Source organism: Halichoerus grypus, chromosome 6 (assembly GCF_964656455.1).
Source record: "Halichoerus grypus chromosome 6, mHalGry1.hap1.1, whole genome shotgun sequence".
Taxonomy (NCBI): domain Eukaryota; kingdom Metazoa; phylum Chordata; class Mammalia; order Carnivora; family Phocidae; genus Halichoerus; species Halichoerus grypus.
The window spans coordinates 23,224,562-23,242,232 of NC_135717.1; the positions used below are offsets into that span (position 1 = coordinate 23,224,562).

A 17,671-nucleotide genomic window follows, 5' to 3' on the forward strand; every position below is an offset into this window, starting at 1 on the left:
GCAAATGGCTAGATTTCATTCTTTTTTATGGCTGAGTAATATACCTGTGTGTGTGTGTGTGTGTGTGTGTGTGTGTGTGTGTGTGTACGTACCACTTCTTTATCCATTCATCAGTTGATGAACATTTTGGCTCTTTCTATAGTTTGGCTATTGTAGATAATGCTGTTGTAAACATCAGGGTACATGTATCCCTTTGAATTAGTACTCTTGTGCCCTTTGGGTAAATACTTAGTAGTGCAATTGATGGATCAAAGGATAGTTCTATTTTTAACTTTCTGAGTCACCTCCATACTGTTTCCAGTGTGGCTGCACCAGTTTACATTCCCACTAACAGTGCAAGAGGATTCCCCTTTCTCCACATCCTCACTAATACCTCTTGTTTCTTGTGTGGTTGATTTTAGCCATTCTGACAGGTGTGAGGTGATATCTCATCATAGTTTTGATTTGCATTTCCCTGATGATGAGTGACGTTGAGCATCTTTTCATGTGTCTGTTGGCAAACTAGATGTCTTCTCTGGAGAAATGTCTGTTCATGTCTTCTGCCCATTTTTCAATTGGATTATTTCTTTTTTGGGTGTTGAGTTGTGTCAGATCTTTATATATTTTGGATATTAACCCTTTATTGGATTTGATATTTGCAAATATGCTCTCCCATTCCATAAATTACCTTTTAGTTTTATTGTTTCCTTCACTGTGCAGAAGCTTTATATTTTGATGTAGTCCCAATAGTTTATTTTTGCTTTTATTTCCCTTGCCTCAGGAGACATACCTATAAAAATGTTGTTGGCAGCCAATGTTAGAGACCTTACTGTCTGTGCTCTCTTCTAGGATATTTATGGTTTCAGGTCTCACGTTTAGGTCTTTATTCGATTTTGAATTTATTTTTGTGTGTGGTGAAAGACCATGTTCCAGTTTCATTCTTTTACATGTAGCTGACCAGTTTTTCCAACAACATTTGTTGAAGAGACTGTCTTTTTCCCATTGGATAGTCTTCCCTCCTTTTTCAAAGATGAATTCACCATATAGTGGTGGGTTTCTTTCTGGGTTTTCTATTCTGTTCCATTGTTCTATGTGTCTATTTTTGTGCCACTACCATACTGTTTCATGATAGCTTTGCAACATAACTTGAAGTCTGGAATTGTGGTATCTCCAGCTTTGCTTTTTCTTTTTCAAAACAGCTTTGGCTGTTTGGGCTTTTTGGTCTAGTTGTGAAAAATCCTGTTGGTATTTTGATACGGATTTTATTAAATCTGTAGATTGCTTTTGGTAGTATGGACATTTTAACAATAGTTGTTCTTCCAATCCATGAGCATGGAATGTCTTTTCATTTCTTTGTGTTCTCTTCAATTCTATCATTAGTGTCTTACAGTTTTCAGAGTGCAGGTCTTTCACCTCTTTGATTAGGTTTATTTCTAGGTATCTAGGTATCCATCTAGTTTAATTTGTCTACAAAATTGATAAACATCTAGCCAGACTTAACAATAAGACAAGAAAAAGGGCCCAAATAAATAAAATTACAAATAAGAGAGAAAGAACAACCGACACTACAAAAATAAGAATTATAAGAAAATATTAAGAAAAATTATATGTCAACAAACTGGACAACCTAAAAGAAAGGGATAAATACCTAAAAACATATAACCTCCCAAACTGAATTAAGAAAAAAACAGAACCAATTTGAACCAATTGCCAGCAATGAAAGTGAATCAGTAATCAAAAAACTCTCAACAATTTACAATTGCACCAAAGACAACAAAATACCTAATGGTCCAAGAACTTTTTTCTCTTGCTCCAAGGACTAGAGAACAACACCTAAGCCTAAAAAGACAGAGGCCAGTTCTTTCCCTTTATCCTTTCTAGGGTAAAACAACAGATATGAAGTTATGCACAAAGAGGAAAAGCAGTTTCCCAGTGTCCTGTCAACCCACCTCCTTCACTATTCCCCAGATAGATATGGAAGAATCTTAGGGCAGAAGAGGTCTGACTCCAAAAGAGCCTAGTGAGGAAACCACCTTACCCTCCATATCCTGTCCCTTGTTAAAATGAAAAACAATCAGAGACCAGCCTTGGAAATTCCCTGAGCAGACAAAACCAGTTTAAACATACAAAGCTTAATTTAGCTAGGCTAACTGAACCTCACTCACTTCTTGCTTATGCCTCTGGAAATCATATGCAAAACTTAAAACTGTTTCCCAAAATTGTTATGATAACCACTAGCCGTTTCTTACCGTTTAAGATATTCTAATACCATAACAAATCACTATGAAGAGTAAACAGTCACTGCCTTCTCACACTATAAGCTGCTTTATGACAATTAATCCAATCATTCCATGTTTTGCTTTGAGTGCTCATAGTTCATGAACTGTCTTTTTGGTGTATGCACAAAACTTTTAGTAATTACTACTTCAGTGATTCATTGGTTTTACCTCTACTATTTCTGAACTTTTAATACCCTAAATACTAAATGCACTGCCACTCCTGTCCATCCCAAACTTGGATGCAACACTGAGGTGGGAGGGAAAGGAGGAGGACGTTGAAGGGACATGAACCTGGTGTGTCTAAAAAATTTTAGGGCAACCTATTGATGTGTGGGCTCTCAAAAAACAATTAAATGGAGTTACTGAAAATTAAGTCATTACACTGCTTACAGTCCTAAAGTCTTAGAATGAGACTTAGACTCACTACAGTTTATTTCCTTTTCTGAAAAGCACTGAGCTGTTCTGAATGAAACACAGCAGCTTTCTTAATTCTGCTAAAACAGAGGTATCTTTCCTTTTAAATCTTCTGCCTACTTTGCATAAAATGAGGGGACCAAGATGGCTTGAATGTTCCTCTGAGCTGGACTAATACTATACATTTGGCTCTCCCTGGTTCTAGGTCCTGACCACCCTTTTCTCTGGGCATCTGCTTTAGAAAACCTTTAATTAAACATCCTTTCTCTGTTTAAAACATATATAACTCTTTTTACAAGCCTCTTTTCTGTTTTACAACCCCAAACTCTCTTTCTGAAGGGCCTGGGAGTCATCCTTTGAAATGTAATCCTCAAGGAAGATAGCACCCCTATTCCCAGTCTCTGTGGGAGGGTAGGAGCTAGCTTCTAACAGGCACCGACAGCAAACACACACGGCCTAATCACAGAGAACCACTGAGCAAGCTTCAGGAAGTTACTCAAGGTGTTCTACTGGTCAACCTCCCCTCTACAGTCCTCCAGCACATTCCCACTGTCTCACTCAGCCCTCAAACACCCTCCCATCCTTTGTCTCAGCAGAACTGAGCTCAGACTGAGTTCTGGCCTGTCTTCCCAGCTCCTAGAGCCTTGCATAAAGTCTTCCTTGCCTGTTTAACCTAGTTCAGTGCAATTTCCACTTTGGCAGAGGAGAACAAAGACACTGGAGCTTCCTGCAGCACTTAACTTCCACAACCCTTCTATTTCTTGAACGTTTACTACCTCCTGTCAGTTGAAATATTCTAATCACCCTCAGAGATGGGTACAAATAGTATCCAGCTTCTTTTACAGGAGGATACTGAGGCTTAGTGAAATCAAGCAATTTACATTAGGTCATTGCTATAATCTGAATGTCGGTGTCCTCCTCTTCTCCCCAAATTCGTATGTTAAAATCCTAACCCCAATGTGATGGTATCACCATGAGGGACACGCAGCATGTGATGAGGTCATGAGGATGGAGCCCTGATGAATGGGATTAGTGCCCTTATGACACAGGCCCCAGAGAGCTCCCTTGCTCCCTCCACCATGTGAAGGACACGTTGAGAAGATGCCTGTCTGTGAATCAGAAATCAGGCTCTCACCACACGCTGAATCTGCATGGAGCTTTGATCGGAGACTTCCCAGCCTCCAGAACTGTGAGAAACACATTGGTTGTTTTTAAGTCACCCAGCCTACGGTATTCTGTTACGGCAGCCCCAGCTGACTGGGACAGTCACAGAGCAAATAAATTCTGGACTCCGCAGGCCTAGACCCACAACACGTGCCTCCAGAGCCCTGGCTTTCAAATACTTGGCACAGCCCAAATAAAAGTTTGTTTAATTTGCTCTCGTTAGCTGCTGTGTGTGTTTCGGGGTCCCGAGAAGGGTCCTTTACTTCCGGTGCTTGTTTTGGTGTTTTTGAGGGGGAGGGCACTTTCTCCTCCCTCGGAAGCCCTGGATGCATTCCCCAGAGCAGGGGGACCCGGAGAGGAAAAGGATGGCAGTGAGGTCCAGCGAGGGACACGCAAAACACCGGACGGACGGTCAACACTGGGTGTGGCGGCCCCTGACAGTCGACAGTGAGGTACAGGTAATATTATAATATGTATATCACGTCCAGGGGGTTTGGGTATCGTTTTGGAGGGAGCAGAGAGGGCTGTGGACGGTTCCAGTGTGTCTTGTGCGGGGTTCGCACTTTCGGGCTCGGCGCTCAGAGGGCGGCCGGCGGGTCGGCCTCCGGCCTCCGGCCTCCGGGGGGCAGTCCAGGGAGCACCCTCCGCCTCCCCGGGGGAATCTGGGGAGAAGACACCGGGGCGCGGAGGTCCCACACTCACCGCTCAGGCCTCGTAACCGCCACGGCCACACCTCCACCTCCACCTGTGAGGGACACGCGTCACCCGCGGCGCGCTGCCTCCTCCCAACGGCTTCCCCAACCGCCCCGCCGCTGAGCGCGGGAGCGGACCCGCCACCTCGCGCCCCTTCCTCGCGCATGCGCGCACGCGCCCAGGCCCCACCCGGCCCCGGGACACCTCAGAGCGTGAGGCCTCACTGAACTCTTCCCTCGCGTACTGCCCGAGGCCCCACCGCCCTGAGGGCCCTGCCTCGGGCCCGTTCCCTTGCTCCCAGGCTCTTTGCCTCTGCACCCCACTGGACGACCCGACGACCATCCTCCATCTGTCGCTGGCTCCCCTCTCCCTCATGTGTCGTGGTCACCCTCAGCGGGCCAGTAGCTGGTGGCAGGAAGTGGGAGGAGATTCAGCGGCCGCCGCGCTCCACGGTCTGCGGGGTCAACAGATAACTTGCAGAGGCGCAGGCACAGGGGCCCGCAACCCTGCTCCGGGGGCCAAAGCCCCAGACGCGCGGCGACCCGGCCTAGGGCGCGCCGTCCACGCGCCTCGCCCCGGTGGCATGCGCCGCCTCTGCCCGTGGGCGCTCAGCGCGTGGAGACCCCCACTGCGTCCTCTGCACCGCTGCCCTGAGCCGCCAGCCACTCAGTGGGCCTCAGCCCCGGACCTCTCTCATGCTGCTCCAGTTCACTGATGGTCGCTTCTCTTGGCGGACCTCCGCCCCAGCCGATACGCACCTCCACTGCAGCTTAGTGGTTGGAAGCCCAGGTTCTGGATTCTATCAGAGGGCAAACCTCTTCCCTACTGGACCAGGTATCGGGTTCTGGCCTCGCAGGGCTAAATGGAGCTGGGCTCTTGAACTGTCAGGTTAAGCTTTGTCAGGAGAGCGTGCTGGATGGACCCTGCAGGACCAAGGGCTGCTGGTCCAGGTTCGGGTGTTTTCTCTTGATTTTTCTTACTATCACCTTGCTGCTGCCAGCAGCAGGTGTGGAGGACATTTCGCGGCATTCACCCTACACCCCCACGCTCATTAACCGTGGATGCTCAGTGACTCTCGCAGGTGCCCCTTCCTAGCACCAGCCTGCCAACAATCACAGAAAAGTTTCCCGCTTGCTAGATCCAGCCGGTTCCCTGTTGGCCAGCCTAGGCAGCCTGTACCCCATGGGGCATTTCCTGCTTGCTCAGCAGGTGTGGAACAGCCTCGACCCAAGGCCAAGGAACTTCGCACCAACTTTACCTTCTCCAAGATGATCTGAATCCCAGCCTTGGGGAGGAGTCCTCTTCCAAGTTTGTTTCTTCCTTGGGTAATTTCTCTCAGCCATAGTGTATTCTTGAGCATTCTCTGTACTTTCTTATGGCTAACCCCCTGTTATAGTTAATAATTCTTTTAACTTTTCCCGTTCAAATTGCTGTGTGGTTTCCTGGCTCCTAATGGGGATATTGACAGATGTTCCTGCTTGCTTGCTGGGTGACCCTGGGTAAATCCCTTTACCCCTCTGAGCCTCCATGTACAATGAGGATAATAGCAGCACTACCTAGCCTAGAGGTTTGTAGTAGGATTAAATGATGCAATGCAGTGAAGTGCTTAGTAGAGGAATGTACCCTTTGTTGTTGTTGTTTCTTGCGAGAAGAGGTGGGTTGAGAAATAGGGAGGGACAGTGAAAAAGACTACCTGACTAAAGGAATTTTTTTAAAGGATCAGTAATAAAGCCAAGTGGTGATGAGATGCAACTAAATAAAATAATAAAATAAATTTAAATTAATAAAATGAGTTTTCTCTCCTTTTTTAGAGATGGCCAGCCTGGGAAACAAATTTTGCGGTTACTGAAATCACATGGCAGAGATCTATGGGTAATATTGGTTGGAACCCACAGAAAGTTATATTACAGCTAAAAACAATAAAACAATAGTTTCTGGATATCACTTTATTACAATATCCAATTGAGGATATAAAAACCATCACCCCCAAACCACCTCAAAATAGAACAGCTTCAGTGACTCTTTCCATCTTGTAATTTCAGGAGGATCATCCTCCTTGTCTGCTTATCTGCCCATGAATCTAGAGAAGTGATTAGATTTCTCATGCTTTTTTATGAGGGACTCCATGGGCCCAAACAAGATTCAGAAGAACTGTCTCCCTCTATACCTTTTTTCTCCTTTGTTTTAATCAGAGAATTGGGCAAGAGTAGAAAAGTAAACACACTATTTTTAAAGAATGTTTTTGCTTCCTTTCTTGGACTCTAAATATTCTTGGAGCAAAAGTTCTCTTACAAATGTAGACAAATGTAGAATCTTGTTTTGAATTTTGGAAATAATCCAACTTATCACCATAAACTCTGACACTGATTTTAATTTGACTCTTTTTGTTATAAAATTGGTGTGTGTGTGTGCACATGCATATTCATGGGAAAGATGATTTTTCCCCCCAGGCTTTATGATCTTCTTACATATAATTCAGTTGCTAAAACATAAAGCTTTTGCTCTTCAGGCTGTCCCATCTGACAGCCCCATCATTTCTGGATGTTTCTGTTCATTCAAAATACTCAGGAATAAGTCTTTGTCCCCACCCTGATAAATGCTGCTCTTACATGTTTCTAGCATAAAAAAAACAGGAATTTTAGATTTGTACAAGCCATCCAGGTAAATCTACAAAGAACTGACATATGGTCTCCTTTGGGGGAACTCTTTATTACATAAATAAATACATATATATATATATATCTCAAGATATACACACAGAAATGCCCCTCTATGTATCCAGGTGTAGTAGAAAGTACTAAGGAAGACATAGTGTCAGTAGTTAGAAGTGAATCTCATTGCACCCTTTTTTTTTTCAATCCCCTCCTGTGTTCTCTGGCGTAGCAAAGGTCAGGAAGACTTGTTCCAGCGTTATCTGACTGATGGAATAGTCTTCTAAATTGAATTGCTCTTTAGCTTCCTCCAAAATACCAAACACCTTTAGCAATGACAGGAATAAAAAAAAGTGCAGTTACCATTGCAGCCACCCCTTCCGGCACCCAACCCAGATGACCCTCTCTACCACTTCCTCCAACTCCTACCAAGTTATTGTTTGATGACAAAAAGCACAGATGGGGGAGATGAGAAAATGACAGAATAGATCATTGAGAATCCGCGAAGAAGCAGTTCTCTGTCCCCATTTTCTTGAGAGGGACAAAAACATGGGATTTAGAGGTGGAATTCTGAAGCAATTAAACTCTAGGAACCATTGAAAAGTAACCTAAAGTCTCTGCTCCTTCTATAACATTAGGCTTCCATTCCACGTGACAATCCCAAACACTTCCCATCATTAGTGCTTTCTTAACATGTAACATTAGAAGAGCATGGTTGCAAGATGTCCATCAACAGATGAATGGATAAAGAAGATGTGGTATATATATACAATGGAATATTATGCAGCCATCAAAAGGAATGAGATCTTGCCATTTGCAACGACGTGGATGGAACTGGAGGGTATTATGCTGAGCAAAATAAGTCAAACAGAGAAAGACATGTATCATATGACCTCACTGATATGAGGAATTCTTAATCTCAGGAAACAAACTGAGGGTTGCTGGAGTGGGGGGTGGGAGGGATGGGGTGACTGGGTGATGGACACTGGGGAGGGTATGTGCTCTGGTAAGTGCTGTGAATTGTGCAAGACTGTTGAATCTCAGATCTGTACCTCTGAAACAAATAATGCAATATATGTTAAGAAAGAAAAAAAGAAGAAGAAGAATGTAGCAGGAGGGGAAGAATGAAGGGGGGGAAATCGGAGGGGGAGAAGAACCATGAGAGACGATGGACTCTGAAAAACAAACTGAGGGTTCTAGAGGGGAGGGGGGTGGGAGGATGGGTTAGCCTGGTGATGGGTATTGAGGAGGGCACGTTCTGCATGGAGCACTGGGTGTTATGCACAAACAATGAATCATGGAACACTATATCTAAAACTAATGATGTAATGTATGGGGATTAACATAACAATAAAAAAATTAAAAAAATAAAAAAATAAAAAATAATTTAATCTTGAAAAAAAAAAAAAAGAAGAGCATGGTTGCTACAATTACCTTTCCCCAGCCATTGTCCTTGCTGGGAATGTAGTAGTTAAGGATCCCTTGATTCTCATGTTTTAATTCACTACCTAGGAAAGGAAAGATAGATGAATAATCTTACAGATTTCATTTTAAAGTTCCAAAATATTGCTACATCAGCTTAATTATACACAATAAAGGGATGAATAAATGTGGTGAATAAAAGAGGGACATCATCCAAAAGCCCACCTCTTTAGTATATGTGACACGGTTAATTCTCTCAGCAGGCTTTAGTCACAAAAAAATTGTTAGCTCATATGCACAATGTAAAAAACTTGAGACTTCTAAAATGCTATTGTTGCCACAAACCAAGTTTTGAGAATATGAACTGGTAGGATTTTCATTCTGGTTGTATATGCATGTACAGTGTGTTTGCTGGGGAGTAGAGCTTGGCAAGGCTTACTATTCTTCACATGCCCTGTGAAAGAGGAAATCACAAATATAAACCCCTAAAGTCAGGCTGTGTTCTTATTTCTTTTACAGGTGAATAAGAATCCACTGGTGGAATGAGAGGGAAGGGGGGGTATCCATTTCAAATTCAGAACAGATAGATGTGTTTCTACTTATCATTGCATATTTGCAAATTATTACTAATTAAATTAATTGGGGTTAAAATTGTTTTAAAATATATGTTAAAGTAATCAAAGAAGTCATGAGAATGAAGTAGGTCCGGGCACCTGGGTGGCTCAGTCAGTTAAGCAACTGCCTTCGGCTCAGGTCATGATCCCAGAGTCCTGGGATCGAGTCCCGCATTGGGCTCCTTGCTCTGCAGGGAGCCTGCTTCTCCCTCTGACCCTCCCCCCTCTCATGTGCTCTCTCTCACCATCTCTGTCTCTCTCTCAAATAAATAAATAAAATCTAAAAAAAAAAAAAAAAAATGAAGTGGGTCCAATACCTTGGTAGCCTGTAAGTAAATCGAAACCTAAACCAGAGTAAAATGCACTTGAATCTGAGAAAACGAAACTCAAGAACAGACAACTACAAATAGCCAACTAGGTTTTTGCAAATTAGATAATTGCTTAAGCTATAGCAAACCGAATATTCCCTTGCTTACCCACATCTTTTCTATATAAACCTCTCCCTTAGCTCCTGTTTGTGGAGTCCTCCTCATCACTGTTAGTGTGGTGCTGCCCAATTAGAATTGATATATGCGCTAATAAACTCTTGAAAATTGTAATATGCACCAGTTTATCTTTTAACAGATCTGGTGTCAGAATCAGGGTCCAAAAGTACCCTCCCGCCCAATGGCCCTGGGAGCAAACAGCAAAGAGGCATAGGTACTCACTGAGCCCTTTGTGCACACTACTTTTACACTGTGCCTGAAGATTGTGGGAATTCATAGTGCCTGGCTAGAGATTTAATAAACACATGCCTCCCTGGATGAGACTAGTTGAAAAGCAAAGAAGGAGTGTCTGGAAAATTTTGCCCCTTTAAGGTATCTGGGCTGAAAACAGATTCTTGTTGCGGCTCAATGCACTCATCCAGGGAGTAAATGCTCGACTTAGGAGAAACATTTATCTTAGGAGGTCACCCACTCCACGCACTCCATCTGCATGCCCATCATGAGCACAGCTTGTTCTATTCACATGAAACTCCCTAGACTACTGTCCTGACTATTACAGCTTCACATTCCTTCTTGTTTTTCTTCTTCCCTTGTTGTATTGATCACATTCACAATAAAGGTGGAGGCAGAGTCTGTGGTCCTTGATTCCTCGTGTTTGTGCCTGCACGTTTGAGTAAGTAGTCTCCTAGACTTTATAGGTTCACTTCAGCAGGGACAGACCTTCACCCATCAGCTTGAGGTACTGGACTATTTCTGTGGTAGCTTCCATGGGCAGGCAATACTTGTTATCAGGGTCTTGGTTTGGGTGGGTCCAATGCTTGTGCGCTGAGGTGGGGGGAAGAGGAGGGGCTATCAGTGTTCTATGGTTTGATTATCCTACCAACTGAGCTCTGCATTCAAGCAGGGCTACAGGCTGTGTTCCACAGTCTAGTGGTGCCCTTACCGGGTTCTTTAATCACTTCTGGCCAGATGAGGTACAGGCTGTGTTCCCTACCAGGGTGGTGCCAGTAGGGGTTTGGACTCCACAACTGGGTAGGGCTAGGGACAAGCACCATTGCTTTTGTTTGGGGGAGGCCTCAGGCTGTGCTCTCCAACCGGATGGTGCTACCATCTGGTCTCTGTGTTCTAGGGGAGCCACAAGCAAGGCTAAGAGTCAGAGAAGGCCTAGGTTGTGCTCTAAAATTATGCAGGGGCTATGACTGTGTCCCAAACCTGGGCAGGACTGCTGGCTGGCCTTTACAACCTAGTAAGCTGCTGGCTGTGTTTCATTGCTGGGTAAAGTCACAGGCTGGACTACTTTTTAGGGGGGCCTCCAGCTGTCTCCCATAGTTACATGGAGCTAGAGACTGTGCTCCACAGTTGGGCAGGGTCACTGTCTGGGTTCTGTGTTCAGATGGGGCCATGGGCTATGCTCCATGATTATGTGGGGTCCACTGCCTGGGCGACTCCATAGGCTTAGTTCTGCAATTGCGCAAGGTCACAGTCTAGGATCTGCTGGTGAGCAGTACCATAGGCTAGGTTCCTAGGCTGTCCAAGATATCACTCTGCATGCTCCCTGGTTATGTGGAATGAATAAGAGACTATACTTAACAGGAGACAGGATTGTTGGTTTGGTTCCCAGTCCAAGCTGACTGTAGAATGAATTCCATAGCTTCCTGGATTCACTGATCAGGCTTCCTGATCAGGTGGGTCATAGGCTATACTCAGCAGTTGAGTGTGGCTGCAAATTTGCTTCTCTCTCCAGATAGGGCTATAGAACAAGCTCCACGGCTGGTACAACTTGTTGGCAGGGAACCCAAATAAGGCAGACTGCCCACTGAGTTCACTGGTCAGATGGGGTCAATGGCTCAGCTCCGCAGGTGGGCAGAGCTATTGGCTAGAATCTCTGACAAGACAGTGATGAAAGTGCAGCTGTAGGATGGGCTCCTTGGCTTCCTGATTTCTCTGGCCAGACTTCCTTGTTGGGCAGGACTGGAGGCTATACTCAGCAGTTGGTCAGGACTTTGCATTTACTTCTCTGGGCAGTGGGGCTGTAGGATGGGCTCCACACCTGGCACAGCTTGTTGACTGGGGACCCAAATTAGGCAGAAGTACCCTCCGGTTCCCAGGCCACACATAGTACCAGCTCAGCTCTGCAGATGGGCAGAGCCACTGACTGGGATCTCTGCTCCAATGCCAGTACAAGTAGGAATGTGATCTGCCATGATCTGAGTGCTGGTTGCTTTAAGTACTACCCACCTTCTCTGTTCCTATGTGATCCCCAGTGGTAAAGCTCCTCAGTGATCCCTGTAAGGTGAGACCCAAGTGGGCCTCCCAGAAAGTGTCCAGCAATACTGGAGAACCTGATGTTCACCTTTGGCTCTCTTTTTCCCACTGGAGAAACCATAGGCTTAGGAGGGCATTCTCAATGTGCCAGCCTGGGGAAAAGGGTGATGCAGTTGGTATGTAGCTCCTCCTCTTACCCTCCTAATGCGATCCTTCTCAGTCTCTGTTGTCCAGGAGGCTGCTTTAGCCTCACTCTCATGTTCTGGGATATTCAACAATGGTGTCTCATCTATGGATAATTGCTAGTTGTTCTTCTTGTGACCGGGACTGAAGTCAGGAATGACCTATGTTATCATCTTGATGACATCACTCAATATTATAAGTTTCATTCGTGTTGTTTCATATAGTTATAATTCACTCATTTTTTTTCCTTTCTGTACAGTAATCTGGTATGTGATTATTTCATAATTTATTTCCATTCATTTATTTTCCATGCTGATAGATTATGGGGTGCTTCTAGTGTCTGAATATTGTGACTATCACTGATTTAAATATTATTTTACTTATCTCAGAGGACAGGTAGATGCAAGTATCTAAGGTATACCTGAAGGTGGAATTTTTGGGCCATTGCTTTTTTTATAATTGGTTGTACCAACTTTGGTTTCACGTCAGAGGTGTGGAAAGTGGGAAAGAGTGTCACTCCCACACTTCAAAAAAGAAAAGGTTGGATAAATTGCAAATTAATGTCTTTTCTTTAACTCATCAGTTCTGTGATTAGGCAAACACTGGACAAACAACTAACACAATATGTGGGGAGAGACAGGCACCTGCAGGGAGAAACAGGATGAAAGTATTTGCTTATATAAGGCAGGCATTGATGGACACCATATAGTAAGAAGATTTTGCTAAAATTTTAATATATTGCTAAAAGTTGAATATTGGAGCTAGCATAAAATCATGAAGACCATATTTTTGTTTTTAATTTCTCTTATTCAGTTTGCATTAGTAATGTTTTTTTATATACAGCAGAGAGTTGGAATTTGCTTGTTAGCCAATCTGAAAAAATACTTTTTCATTTAGTTGGAGCTAAGCCTTTTTATTTATTGATTGATTGATAGTACCAATATGTTCTGTAGCAGTTCCCCTATCTTGTTCTATATTTACATGGAAATGGAAATGCATAGATCTACGTATATGCATAAATGAACACACACACACACACACACACACACACATGCACAAACACTCCCAGTATGATGGTTGTTTCTACTTCCTGTTATATTTGTAATATACAAAGGTTTGTATTTTTGTTCTAATGAATAACTTCATATTAATATCTTTATACTAATGTCCATAATCCCATTTTTTTGAGATACTGTCTTTTGGTTCCATTTATGAACAACATTCTCTGTGCTAGTAATCTCTCAGTTCCCCCTACCAACATGCAATTTAAAGCAATATTCTATCATTAACAGCTAATACCTAATATATATTCAATAATCATATTTAACTTTCCATATATTCTTTGCCTTCTTTCCCTGTTTTTGATAATTGTATTATACATGTATTTCTAAAATATATATCAAGTATGTGATATTTTATCACACAAATACCCTGCATTTAGCCCTAGTTCTACAGTTACATTTATTCAATGTCCATTAGTTCTTTTTTTTTTTTTGCGAGAGAGAGAATGAGAGACAGAGAACATGAGAGGGAGGAGGGTCAGAGGGAGAAGCAGACTCCCTGCTGAGCAGGGAGCCCGATGTGGGACTCGATCCCAGGACTCTAGGATCATGACCTGAGCCGAAGGCAGTCGTTTAACCAACTGAGCCACCCAGGCGCCCGATGTCCATTAGTTGTTATGCAGAAGCTTCTCCAATCATTTCTTAGTTGATCTGCAATGTTTTTCTTTTTATTTTCTTCAGAAAGGGCTGATGGGAACAATATTCCCTGAGTTTTTATGTGTTCATGACTGTGACTTTTATTTATTTATTTTTTAAAAATATTTTATTTATTTATTTGACAGAGAGAGACAGAGAGAGAGGGGACACAAACAGGGGGAGTGGGAGAGGGAGAAGCAGGCTTCCCGCAGAGCAGGGAGCCCGATACGGGGCTCAATCCCAGGACCCTGGGATCATGACCTGAGCCGAAGGCAGACGCTTAACGACTGAGCCACCCAGGTGCCCATGACTGTGACTTTTAATCTTCAAAGTCATTTTGGTTGGAGGAAAAAACCTGGCTTGCATTTTTCTTTCATTGAGTATCTTAAATATCTTACATGCTCTACTAGCATAAAACTTTCTTGTTATAAAGTCTGTGCTCAATCTGATTTTATTTCCTTTATATATGTCTTTTTGTCTGCAAATCCAAAGTTTCCCCCTTACTTTATTATTAAAGTGCAATAGTTATATTAGCATATTCGTTGGCATTAATGATTTGAGGTCAGTTTTTTGGGGAGGTGTCTGATTTGCCTTTTCAGTTAGGTTTTGTTTTCTTTTATTTTAGGAAATTTTCTTGATAGTATTTAGTATTTATTCTATTCTGTGACATTTTTTCTGTGTAGACTACTTTTATGATTGTGTTGTATTAACATTCCCTTCCTTCTTTCTTACTTTCTCTCAAATGATTGTTTATCTTTTTGTTTAATGTTTTCCTCTTTCTCTCCAATCCAATCTCCATTTCCCTTATAGTTCCTATACTGTCTGTTTGTTCCTGGTACTTAATTATTTTTTGAAAGGCTTACTTTATTTTTTTAAAGATTTTATTTATTTATTTGAAAAAGAGAGAGCGAGAGAGAGGTGCAAAGTGGGGGGAGGGGCAGAGGGAGAAGGAGAAGCAGACTCCCCACTGAACAGGGAGCCCAATGTGTGGCTCCATCCCAGGACCCTGAGATCATGACCTGAGCCGAAAGCAGACAATCAACTGAGCCACCCAGATGCCACTGAATTGTTTACTTTAAAAAATGCTGTCAGTTGTCTTTCCATATCTTTTTGTTGTCTAGTCATCTAATTTCTTAGGCTTCCCATTGTGATTTAGTATTTTCTTTCATGCAACCATTTATACTAAATATTTATCATTCCTTTGGTAAGCCCATTATAGAAGTGGATATTCCAGCTGCCTTTGCTTGCAATATTTATTTAATCTTTTTAAAGGCTAATATTTACATATGAGTTCCATGTCGGTTCCTTTTCAGTTCTGTCATATTTGAATAGCTATTTGCTCAAAATAATGTGAGGAAGAATGGGGCAACAACCACCTTACAGGTGAAAAAGTGTCTCAAACCCACATTCCCATTAAAGTTCTTGTGTCCACATCCTTGGGGATAAGTTTTGGGTCAGTGTTTAGTGTCCCTTCTTCAAGTAGAGCAAGTTGCTAGGGTAGCACAAAGTGAGATTTTTCTAGTCACAGCTTTTCTTTGTGGTGATTTAGGGACCACATCAATTAGAACTCGGATACAAGTACTCAGAAATATTTGCCAAATGAATGCATAAGTGAATATTGAACTTCCTAATGGACTATGCACCAAAGAAATTCTATTTCCCACACATATGTTCCCCACATGTACTCTACAATCCATTTCTTTCTACTTTCTGATCTCCATTCTTATTGCATAATCCATCATGCTATTTCCCATTGCTTAGAAGTCTGACTCCCCTGCCTGACACACAACAGACTTCTATGATATTTTGCTCAGCATAGCAGGGTGGTGGAAACTAAGGTAAAAATCAGAATTATTAAGTCTTGACATGTCCCTGCTTTATATTTAGGAAAGAGAAGGACAGAAAAAAATAGTTGCTTTCTCTGGTATTGTACCATATAGGCAGAGAGATGCTTACTGAATTTAGCTTGTAGAAGCATGCTACTTTTGAAAGAAGAGAAAAGCTTACTGATTCTTATTTGAATCTCAATTCCATATCCTGGCTCTGACAGAAAGAGACCAGAGTTACATTATTAGTGCAAGGAAAAAAAAACCTTTAAAGTTTTGATGGATGATATTATGGACTGAATTGTATCCCCTCAAATTCATATGCTAAAGTCCTAATCCCAAATGTGATTGTGTTTGGACAAAGGGCCTTTAAGGAGGTAATTAATGTTAAATGAGGTTGTAAGGATGGGGCCTCAATCCACTACAACTGGTGTCCTTATAAGAAGAGGAAGAGACACCAGGGATGTGCACACAGAGATAAGGCTGTGTGAGGACACAGCAAGAAGGCAGCCATCAGTAAGCCAAAGAGAGAGGTCTCAGGGGAAACCAGACCTGCTGAAACCTTGATATTGGACTTCTAGCCAAGGAACTTTGAGAAAATAAATATCTGTTGTTTAAGCCCCCTAGTCTGTGGTATTTTATTATAGTAGCCCTAGCAGACTTATACAGATTATATGTGCAAATAATTGAGAATTATGTTCAAACATATGACTTTAGATATATAAATCATACAGATAGTCCTAATCTACAACTGCCCTACTAGTTAATATACAAAAGGTTGGTGAATACTATTGATCTTTGAGCAATACAGGGAGTGGTGTATAACTTTCAACTCCCCCAAAACTTAACTACAGATAGCCTACTGTTGACCAGAAGTCTTACTGACGGCTGATTAACATATATTGTATATGTTATATGTATTATATGCTGTATTACTACAATACAGTAAGCTAGAGAAAAGAAAATGGTATTAAGAAAATTATAAGGAAGAGAAAATACATTTACAGTACTGTACTTACCAAAAAAAAAAAATCCATGTATAAGTTGACCCATGTCATTCAAATCCATGTTGTTCAAGGGTCAACTGTATTTCTGTTTGTTTGTGGATTTCTTTCTGTGAAAATTTCTTAACACAACCAGGCACAAGGATTTTATAAGAACAAATATTAAAAAGGATCTCCAAGGGCGCCTGGGTGGCTCAGTTTGTTAAGCATCCAACTCATAATTTTGGCTCAGGTTATGATCTCAGGTTGTGAGATCGAGCCCCACATTGGGCTCCACACTCAGCGTGAGGGCCTCCTTAAGATTCTCTCTCTCCCTCTATCCCTCCCTGCCCTGGCTTGTGCACTCTCTCTCTCTAAAAATAATTTTAAAATTTTTAAAAAATAAAAGGGATCTCAGTATGGAAGATCAATAAGTATCAATACCTCACAAGAAATAGTTATTGGAGACACATGCCATCTGGGTGGTGAGAACAACTAATATGATTTAACACATCTCTAATGAAGTTAGCCTAACCAATCTAATTTACCTGGGAAAACCGTTGCAATGTATTTTTTAAAATTCTCTAATTCATTCTCATCTGTATCCATCTTGAACTTAGCCTTCAGGATGTAAACATTGCCAAACTTGTTCTTGAGGTGCTGAGGGCTGCCCAGGCACATGAATTTTCCCTTCACCATGATGGCCAGCCTGGTACAGAGGGCATCACATTCCTCCATACTAGCAAAACAAGACACCAGAATGATGTAAGGCTGAAAAGACCTCCATTGGAAGACATTCAGTAGTTCAACTTTCCAGTATTTTGTAACTCTTTAAAATGGAAGTTGCATTTGCCTGTCATCAACATCATGGAAAGTGGAGATACTTTCAAGTTCAAAGTAGCTGAGAACGAAATTCTCAAATGGAACAGATCATAAACTTTCTGCCCTCTCCTCTCAGTGAGAATTCTTGGCCATTCCTTTCACTAGGATTCAGGAGGAGCTCATCCTTAGGCACG

At 42.3% G+C, this 17,671-nt stretch overlaps 2 protein-coding genes across 2 annotated transcripts in view; both read right to left on the reverse strand.

Moving 5' to 3' along the window:
- LOC118549012 (phospholipid-transporting ATPase ABCA3-like) overlaps positions 1-5,548 on the reverse strand; it is a 143,361-nt gene extending 137,813 nt beyond the window's left edge. Inside the window, exon 1 of the mRNA XM_078074025.1 lies at positions 5,510-5,548. Within this exon, the coding sequence (XP_077930151.1) occupies positions 5,510-5,548 (39 nt within the window). The remainder of the gene's footprint in view (positions 1-5,509) is intronic.
- A 1,835-nt stretch (positions 5,549-7,383) lies between these two features.
- The window catches only part of LOC118549014 (phospholipid-transporting ATPase ABCA3-like), a 176,621-nt gene continuing 166,333 nt past the window's right edge, over positions 7,384-17,671 (reverse strand). Inside the window, exons 31-33 of the mRNA XM_078074026.1 lie at positions 17,204-17,394; positions 8,615-8,688; positions 7,384-7,506 (exon numbers count right to left, since the gene is read on the reverse strand). Coding sequence (XP_077930152.1) covers positions 7,384-7,506; positions 8,615-8,688; positions 17,204-17,394 — 388 coding nt within the window. The remainder of the gene's footprint in view (positions 7,507-8,614; positions 8,689-17,203; positions 17,395-17,671) is intronic.